Source organism: Macaca thibetana, chromosome 14 (genome assembly GCF_024542745.1).
Source record: "Macaca thibetana thibetana isolate TM-01 chromosome 14, ASM2454274v1, whole genome shotgun sequence".
In the NCBI taxonomy this organism is placed as follows: Eukaryota; Metazoa; Chordata; class Mammalia; order Primates; family Cercopithecidae; genus Macaca; species Macaca thibetana.
This window is the reverse complement of record NC_065591.1, coordinates 112739794-112750077: the sequence shown is the minus strand read 5'-3', so window position 1 is coordinate 112750077 and position 10284 is coordinate 112739794. Positions and strand designations below refer to the sequence as shown.

The 10284-nt window shown below is 46.4% G+C and overlaps 1 protein-coding gene across 1 annotated transcript in view; it reads right to left on the bottom strand.

Annotated features, from left to right (window-relative positions):
- Positions 1 to 669: 669 nt before the first annotated feature.
- GRIK4 (glutamate ionotropic receptor kainate type subunit 4) overlaps positions 670 to 10284 on the bottom strand; it is a 363476-nt gene continuing 353861 nt past the window's right edge. The window contains exons 20-21 of the mRNA XM_050759371.1: positions 7287 to 7405; positions 670 to 3543 (exon numbers count right to left, since the gene is read on the bottom strand). Of these exons, the coding sequence (XP_050615328.1) occupies positions 3187 to 3543; positions 7287 to 7405 (476 nt within the window). The 3' untranslated portion in view covers positions 670 to 3186. The remainder of the gene's footprint in view (positions 3544 to 7286; positions 7406 to 10284) is intronic.

Sequence of the window (10284 nt, the reverse complement as noted above, 5' to 3'; positions counted from 1 at the left end):
ACTAAGAAACTTTCACAGAGTGGCCCCAGGTGGATTGGTTATCATGATATTTCAGTCTCACCTAACCAATAAGAGAGCTGGCTGGCACGTTCCCAGGAAGAATATTCTCATATGAGCAGTGGATGAGAGGAAGCCAAAAGATTTTCGGCCCTCTCCATGCTCACCTTACACTCTACCTGGGTTCTGAGGTAGAGATCTTGTGACGGTTGGGGCCCTGCAAAGCAATTAAAAGAAATAAAGCAAAGTATTATATTTTAATTGATGTAATCTTCAAGCTCCCAGTGGAATCTGGGGTGATATCTGACTAGAGTTACCCTAGGTATCAATAGATGACTATTCTGTGAAAGTGCATTTAGGAAGACAAAACCCTAGGAATCCTGAACTTCATTAACATATGTATCCGTTTTTGGGGATGGGGGGTGGATTGGCTCTGGCTCCTAGGACTAAAAATTGAAAGAAGCCACCTAGACTTTTCTGGGATCTGAACAAAGAGCCAAAGCGGGTGGGGGAGTAGAGAGGGAGGTGGAGAGAGGGAGAGAGAGAGGGCAGGTGGAGGGGAAGACAGAGAGTGGGTTTATGATTTTATTTGCTCTTCAAGTCTAGTACCTGGATATTAGACACACTAAACCATACTTTCTAAACCCAAACAGCTTTCATCCATCACTAACATTTCAGGGTTTGTTTCTGTTTTATTGTAAATATTCCAGTTGAAGAAAGATAAACAGACAAGAAAAAACTGCTTTATACAGTATACAGAGTCAGATAGAAAATACAGAATGGAAAAGAAAGCCAACAACCAACAGATAAAAAGTGGAGACAAACCAAGGAAGGGTACTAGCTGGTTGCAAATTCACCCACCAGCTCGAGCGAGGTGCGGCCCTTGTCTCAGCAGCTAACAGAAACCATCTAGCGCTGGCAGTCTTATCTTGATTCCACACGGAGAAAGAAACAGACTATAAATGATGCATAGGGACATTTATTTCACTAATCCATTAAAAAAAGTTTGCTATTGATCAAGATAGCCTGCTCATAAAAACGAGTTTTTTTAAAAAACCACCCTTCCCGCCCCAAATGTGATCTGACAGTAGGAACCACGTTGTCAGAAGCATGAGATGGAGCTGCAGGTTGGAGCACAGTGGCACCATTGGGGTCTGTGGTCAGCCGGCCTTCAGGTGCCCTTCCCACCAAATCCATGTTTCTCCACGAGGATCAAGGCAAGGTTTAAAAAAAAGACCCACGTGTCTTGCACAGCTTGTTGTCATTTGATGGTTAAAGAGAAAAAAGATAAAGGATTCAAATTCATGAGTGAGGTCAGGTGAGGACAAAATGAGTATCCCTCACAGGAATAATCAGGGTACCGTTCGGCCCCCAGGACGGCAGCCCTAACTAACTGTCCTGGCATAAAGAGGATGCCGACCAACCCAAATGGCAAAAACATGAATTAAGCTCGTCATCTTCCAAAGATGTCTTTATTTTAGTACATTTGCAACAGCAACAAAAGTGAGGACAATTCCATTCAAGGTGGTGGAGGTGGAGGTGGTGGTAGTGGCTGTTTGTTTCTCTCTCTCTGAATTTGCTAAGTTTACAACCGGAAATTGCATAGAATTTGTTTTCCATCAGCCAATGAGAACTCTCTGCGTGAAACTCCTCATTGGTGAAGTCAAGCAAAGGTCAAGCAGCTGCAGAAAGCCTCGCCCCTCCCATCACACGTGTGCTCTGGACTCTGCAAACTTCTCACATGGAGAGCAGTCACTAGCAGTCACCTGGTAACCTGGACAGCATCAGTAACTCCTATTTGGTGGATGGAACAGAAGTTCAATGCTTTACCTAAAGTCATACAAGGTGGGGGGCTACTGCTCAAGCTGAGGTTAGGACTCAGGAGTTCCTGGTTCCCAGGACTGTGTATTGACTAGGAGACTCCACCTCTCTCCCAGGAACCTAGCAAATTCTTGATTACTTAAGGTCTTTCTATGGAATAAATACACACACGCACACGCGCGCACACATACACACACATACACTTGCACCCAGGTCTCACATCTAAGTAGCAAGAAACTACCCAATCCATGACTGATAGTCTTGGGGGTCTGGCTTCATAGGCAGCCACTGAGTTTGGTTGAAAAGAGATGCAGTTGACAAAGTATGCACCATACCAACGGCGTGGCCCAGTCCTTCCTCCTCTGTGAACAGCATGTTCCACGGGAAGCCAAGGCCATGGTATGGGAAAATTCTACCCACTCTTTCCGCTCCTTAAACGAAGTCCTAGGACACTTTGTGCATTCTGTTCTCCTCCCCTGTCTGTCTTCAGAGACTACATTCACAAAAAGATCAAATCAAACACAGTAACAGTGAAAGTCAGAAAGAGAAAGGGAAAGAAAAGACAGATTAACCCTTGACATCCCAGGCGTTTCAAGGTCTCTCTGAGTATCCGATGAGTTAATTGCTTTTTGGCATCTACAACTTTACTTCAATGCTTTTGAGACTCTCCATCTGACTCTTCCCGAGACCCCTTCTCTTGTGCTCCTGCAGGCCCCCAATCACCATACAGAAAGGAGAGTTAAGCACCTGAAATCGGATGCACTGGTAACGCAATATCCCAAAATTCAGGAAGAAGAAGAAATGGGGATTATTTAGGCTTCCATTCCCTAACCCAGCCTCCCCCTCCAAAAAACACAAAACAAATTAACATAACTGAGAAGATGACAAAGAAGAAACAGAGAGGAGGAAAGGGAAAAGAACATTAACAAAAATATACAAATCCAGAAATGAAAAACTTCCCTGTTTAGTTTAATTTTTTTTTTTCGGTAAGAACTAGACAGAGGGTACATTGGCCTCTGACTAGGGGGAATTCAGCTGATGATTCCACCAATTCATTGGACTGGTCTGGGTAGGGACCCCCCACCCTATACTCTGTTATTTTGGCGAGAGGGAAAGGCCCGCTGGGAGAAGATGTGTCTTTGTGCCCAGGAGGGAGGGCCGTCCTTTGCCACTTGGGTGCAACGTCTCCGGGTGGACCCCGCTGCCTGACCGGGCGCGGTCTCTGGCTGGGGCGTCAGGCTCCTTGATCTTTTGGAAAAGTGACTGGCTCCGAAATCCGGAGAGGTGTCGACGCTGTACAAGTCCCGGCTCGCGGCTGACAGCAGTGCCCGCCCCGCCCCGCCTCCTTGCGTCCTGTGGCCGCCGGGACTACTCGGGCTCGCTGCTGTTGGTGGTCTTCTCCCACTCCAGGCTCTCCTCGCTGCGGGCGGGCGACGGCCGTGCCCGCAGGCCCTGGAAGCGGCGGCACTCGGGGCAGACGCGGATGTGCGTGCAGCCGCGGGCCACCAGGGCGGCCTCCTGCGCCAGTCTCTGCGCGAGCTGGTCGGGCTCCCCTGCCCCGCACAGCTTCCCGTTGCTGAGCGTCGCCGTGCCCCGGGGCCTGCGCTCCTCGGGTATGGGGGGCCGGGGCGGCGGGACTCCCGCGCGCCGCCGGCGGGGGTGGACACTGTCCTGACACAGGATGATACTGCGCAGCTCGGTCACCATCTCCTGGCAGACGGACACCTGGAGGAGATAGCGAGGTCAGGGCCCAGCCCCTCAACCAGCCACCGCGGGCCCCTTGCTAGTTCGCTGGGATGGGGGATGAGGGGGACAGCGGTCACAGAATCGTGTCATGTTAGGTATGAAGATAATAAAGGCTTTTCAGTCCATCTCCTCACTCCACTCCCATTTAATGTCCAAACACCCTCCATACCATAATATTCAAGAGCCCCACCAGCTGGTCTCCAATCTTTGATGAACACCTTCAAAGACAATGATCTCCCTTTTTTTTTTTTTTTTTTTTTTTTGCACATTTCCATTAAATGCTGCTTCCTTTTACCCAGCTAACAATTTCTGTCCCTGAAATTTTCATTCATTGATCCCAGCTAAATTTGGACCTTGAAGTCTACCAAATAAATAATTCCTCCACCACATGTCAGTCTCTCAAGTATCTGAAAAGGCTACCATGTCTCTATGAACATTCTGTTCCTTAGGCTGAAGATTCCTGTTTCTTTTAGCCAACCGGTTATAGCTGGAGATGGATGTATCCTCAAGATAACAAAAACAAGAGGAGGGTAATACAATGCACAAACAGTATGGTATGTATCACACCCAGTGGGTCTGGGGCAGACTTGAATGCAAACCCACTAATATTCCTGTAGCAATATGTACGTACACTCACACCGTGTGTGATAAAGGCCACAAACATCAGTCAAGCGAAGTCACCACTGAGTGCATTTGCATCAAACTTACAAGGAACTTGGAACTCTCCCAGCTTTTTAGGTTTCAGAACTGTGGATGAAGAATACAGGAGAGGGCTGGGCACCTGTAATCCCAGCACTTTGGAAGGCCAAGGTAGGCGAATCACTTGAGGTCAGGAGTTCAAGACCAGCCTGACCAACATGGTGAAACCCTGTCTCTACTAAAACCACAAAAATTAGCTGGGTGTGGTGGTGTGTGCCTGTAATCCCATCTACTCGGGAGGCTGAGTGGGGAAAATCACATAAAGCCAGGAGGCGGAGGTTGCAGTGAGCTGAGATACTGCCACTGCACTCCACTCCAGCCTGGGCAACAGTGAGACTCTATCTCAAAAAAAAAAAAAAAAAGAGAATATAGATGGGCCTGTATTTTTTGTTTGTTTGTTTGTTTAGACAGAGTCTTGCTCTGTTGCCTAGGCTGGAGTGCAGTGGCGCGATCTCAGCTCACTGCAACCTCCGCCTCCTGGGTTCAAGTGATTCTCCTGCCGCAGCCTCTCCAGTAGCTGGGATTACAGGCACGCGCCACCACGCCCAGCTAAATTTTGTATTTCTTAGTAAAGACTGGGTTTCACTATGTTGGCCAGGCTGGTCTTGAACTGCTGACCTCATGACTCATCCGCCTCGGCCTCCCAAAGTGCTGGGATTACAGGCGTGAGCCACTGTGCCCGGCTGATGGGCCTGTATTACTACGATTACTATTATTATTATATCCATTTCACAAATGTAGAAATGGAGGCTCAGAGAAGTTATGCATATTGCCAAAAATTGACTAATAGCTGACTCTGAATTTGGACCAATACCTATCAACTCCAAGCCTGCACATGCTCTGCTGAGTGCCCTACTCTGAGTTGAAAGGACACTTTCCTAGACCATATGGGAGCAGAAGTCCTCAGTTCTTTCACGTTCTTTCTTCCAATTCTATAAATGGGACAGTTGTTCTACCATAACCAAATCGCTAACACAGCAGTGACTCTTTATTTTAGCTATTTGGAGTGCTCCAACTACTTGCTGAGTTTGTCAATGTACTTCCAGACCATGGGTGAGCTTTGGGGGAGAATAACAAAATGTGAAGCGGTTATAGAGAGGTGATGTCACTTAATGGAATATGGCCTACATTAGTTTTCCCGACTTGGATTATAGGACCCCATCAATTGTTAACTAAATAGCAGAGACTCTTGGCAAGTCACCTAACCTCTCTTCTTCTAATAATAACTACAATAAAAATAGTACCACCTGCCTAATCTATTACATGTGACAATAATATAATAATGTAGATTTATTGACTGTCTACTGTGTGTCAAGCATAGGGATAAATGACACAGTGTTTACTGCAGGCAGCTCAACCTCTAGTTGGGGGCTGATACCAAAATAATTGCAATGTGGTGTGTAAGTGGTTCATGCCTAGGTTACAGCGGTGTCAAGAAGAAGGAGGATGACCAATTGCTGAGACACAGCAGGAGAAATGAGGAAGGATTCAAGAGGAAGGGAACACTTAAACTAGGTCTTAGGGAATAAGTAAGACTGCCACCTTTTAAGGGGTGGGCAAAAGGAGAAAGCCAGTAAAGCTGGAGACAGCAACACGAGGGGAACCAAGAATCTGGGTGCCATGCAAGGCAAGGGAAAAGGGATTCTGGAAAAAAGTATCCCCATCATCAAGAGACACACCGAAGTCCAATAAGGCCCAATAGATTCTCTTTGGTTTGGTCCACTGAGAGGGGTCAGACCTTTAAGCACTGGCCTTTCAGTGCAGGGGTAGGGAGAAGACAGGCTGCCCTGGGTTTCGGACCAAAATGGGGGTGAGGAGATAGAGACTGAGATTCTCTCAGCTGGATCCCCTTGGTTTGGAAGAGGAGAGGGATAGAGCAAGCAATAGTAATCTTCCTATTATGTTGAAAGACGGCAGACGCGTTCATAATTGTGGATTGGAGAAAGAACAGGCAGAAAAAAAATACAGGGGAGAAAGAGGATAATCCTGGAGTAGCTGAGGAAAGACAGGATCAAGGAAGAGACAGCAGAAGGACTGGGCTATCTGCTGCAGCTGCAGGGTGGCTGAGCTGTGGGGAGATGCTTAGTGGGGGTTTTAATTCAGGGCTGGCCACTCCTGATTTCTTGGGAGATGGGAAGTAAAATGAAGCTCTATGCATGCAGAAGCAGAGAAGCTTGAGGAGTGGGCAACAGCATGGAAGTCCTACAAGGAGACAGCAAAGGGGCTGAGCACAGAGGACCAGGACTGGCAGGCAGTGTTGTGTTAAGGCCCCATGTGAGGCCAGACTCCATAGACTTCCAGCGGCACTGTTTGTCCTGCTGTGAGATATTTCCCCAGTGCCAATTAGGAAAGGTTTTAGGAAGATTCAGAGTTGGGAGACTGAGATAGAGGCTAATGTAACTTTAAAAAAAAAATCTAATAATGCAATTAACATGTAAGGATTTATATATCTTCCCTGGGGTGGGCTGGAAGAAGAGCAGGATAACATCTTCTTCCCTCTTCTCCAACTGTTGAAGCTGGGTAAAGTTTATGTTCACCCTGTCCCTCAGCCACAGCTGGGGAACTGAACTTATTCAAAATCCCCGAGAAGGGAGATAAAATTCTTGGATAAAATTCTTGAGTCGGGATATCTCTAAGGATCTTTCCCTGCAAGGCAAAAACATACTCGAAATGGAAGGACTGAGGTTGTCTTTTCCGTAGTAACCTGGTACTTTCACCTATTTTTCTCAACTACATCTTAAAGGATAGTTCTAGACGGCTTTGTTGTTCATAAAAGCTTTTTCGCATGCGTATTGGCTGGGCTGTTTCAAAGAAAACTGAAGCCCGGCGAGGTTAAGTGCCCCTTCTGTAGCTGCATAATTACTAAGTACTGAAGCATTGAGCCAAATCCCCTCTGCTGGGCACTGGGATTCTCTTCGCTGCACTTCCTGTGGGAAGCGTCAGAAATGACTTTATATGTGCATGAGTCGATGAACTTCACCCCATCTGCCAACACTATGGATCACACCCCTTTGAAAGTTTACCTCAGTTGCTTCTGAGTGTCTGAGAGTCCATAAAAACTCCAACATAGCCATGAAAATGGCCACGATTAAGCCACAAATAAGAACCACAAAGATTCCACCAATATTCTCCATTCCCAGGCCTGTAAGAAAGTGATAACAAATAAAAAATATTGTAAAAGATCAGAAAGACACAATCATTGTATCAAAAATGCTAAAATCATTTAAACAAGAACTTGAGTATTGTAGATGCTCAAGTAGACACCCATGAGTCTACCTGACATAGAGACACCCAGTCCTTGAAGATATTTAATTATCTATCTGGAAAAAAATGCAGCATAGTTGAAATAAAATGGAAGAGAGAGATCTTGCTGTCAATCAAGGACACTGGCAAGAAGCCTACCAAAGGGTGTCTGGGGCTGGGAGGTGGGGACCTTTTAAGAAAAGGGCTCAGGCAAACTCTGACAGCTTATAGAGAGAGACATGACGCCAAAATACCTGTCAGTTCTAACAGTTTCATAAAAGTTTTACTCAGTCTTCCTAATATTGTATTTATGTGATATAAAAGCAACTGTTTTGACCAAACCATGGATAGAAAAAATTCTATTTACCTATCTTTGTCAACATGTTACTAAAATACTTATTTGTAAAACTTTTTTTTTTTTTTCTTTTTTTTTTTTTTTGGTGAGACGGAGATTTACTCTTGTTGCCCAGCCTGGAGTGCAATGGTACAATCTTGGTTCACCACATCCTCCGCCTCCCAGGTTCAAGCGATTCTCCTGCCTCAGCCTCCCGAGTAGCTGGGATTACAGGCATGTGCCACCAGGACTGACTAATTTTGTATTTTTAGTAGAGACGAGGTTTCACCGTGTTGCCCAGGCTGATCTCGAACTCCTGACCTCAGGTGATTCGCCTGCCTTAGCCCCCTAAAGTGCTGGGATTACAGGAGTGAGCCACTGCGCCCAGCCTGGAAAGTAAAACTTTTTATCCCACCAAACGAGTGCTTCACAAACCAGTTGCCATCAGAACTGCCTAGAAAGCTTGCTGAAAATATTGATTCCCAGTCCTTACCCCAGACCTACTCAATCTGTATCTCTGGACATGGGGCCCAGGAATCTGTATTTTCACAGAAGTTTCACAGGTGATTCTTTTCTAGCCATTCCTAAAAATAGTTTACAAATTGGCAATTTTAGAAGCATTGCGCAAGTTTGTAAGTTCCTGGGAGTCAGACATCGTTTCTGGTCATGTCCTCATTGCAAAGCACGATACCTGGCACACAGTATATAGTCAATACATACTTACAGGATATGATGTGGCTGTTTCATTTCCACTGTGTCAAACACTGAGTTCAGCTATGGAATTAAATGCTTTTTTTGGCATTAGAGAAACTCAAACACAAAACACCTGATTCAACTGGGGCCACAATCAGAAATCAGAAGGCATCTTTCATCCAGGAGGGTCTGTTGTGTCCCGTGTTCTTCAGGAATGCTTGCACATCTGAGTGTGCAGTCGGTAGTGTCCTCACAGAACACGGAGCCTCGTCAGTGTCAGGGGCAGTCAACTTTGCATGGTACTATGAAAGGAGTCACAGGGCCAGAGCAGAAATCGACGCTACCTTTTGCACCTTGGAAAACTGGAAAAATAGCCCTATCTGGCCATTTCAGGACGCCCAGGGTTTCCTTTCACAAAGTCCTAAGTGGATGCCTGATTTTTGTTTTTAAAATAACAGTGCAGTAGCCATCCCTGCCTACAACTGAAAATCTGCTTAGAATGACGCTGAGGACTCACATGATGAACGCACCAAATGAACTATACACTCTGATCTGCAGGTCCACAGTCAACTCTTGAGTACCTGTGTGAATGCGGGAATTCTCTATTTTGAATAATAAAAAATAGGGGATCATTTAAAAACTCAATTCTACCTTCCAGGAGGAAGGTGCTTAAATGGGCAAAAAGGCCTTAAAACACCTATATTTGGAGGCCCCATCTCACATAAAAGCAAGTAGAAGAAAATGCACCCACATCTTGTGTTAACACCTGTCCCCCTAATCTGGGCCATTTGGGTAGAAGGTTTTCACTCTGGGAGCATCAAGAGCCACAAGAAGGAGGGGATGAAAAAGGGACACTTAAGAGGGAATGTACCAAGGAGCTGGCTAGGGTTTGTAGGCAGATACTTCAGCCCACAGATTTAGGGGTGGTGAGAACTGGAGTATTAGGATGTGTATCTGTGCGACACGGATGAATTACCTTCTCTGGCCAGCCCCTGTGGAGGGAGGCTGGGTGGACATCCCTCGTGAATGGGGAAATGACAATGGTGACATGAAGGACGGCCATCTGCTCAGGTAACTGGAGTCCCCAAGTGACTGCTGAGATTCTACAAGATACCCCCATCACTTGGCAATAGTTGTGATTGAGATAGAAAACAGGACAAGGGGGTGGGTGCAGTGGCTCACGCCTGTAATCCTAGCACTTTGGGAGGCCAAGGCAGGAGGATCCCTTGAGGTCAGGAGTTCGAGACCAGCCTGGCCAACATGGTGAAACCCCGTCTCCACTAAAAATGCAAAAATTAGCCAGGCATGTAATCCCAGCTACTTGGAAGGCTGAGATAGGAGAATCACTTGAACCCAGGAGGCGGAGGCTGCCACTTGATCCGAGATCGTGCCCTGGCACTCTAGCCTGGGCAACAGAGTAAGACTCCATCTCAAAAACAAAAACAAAAAACAAAAGAAAATAGGATAAGGGCCCCTTTGCAGAGGGTCTCACATTCCTCTTGTTTCTGTAGAGGTGGTTTTCTTTCCCCTTTAGGTCTTCTTCTGCTACCTGTGTTCCAGCTGTGCCCCCTGCCTCCCTATCAGTCACCTCCCTGGTCCTCCTCCAATCTTCTCTCCACTGGCTCTCTCCCTCAGTACATTCACATACTCATGTCTCTCCCTCCTTAAAGACAAAGAAATCCTCCTTACTGTCTCCAGCTCTGTATAATCCAACACTTCTCTCTCCTTCCATGGCCAAGGATTTTGAGAGT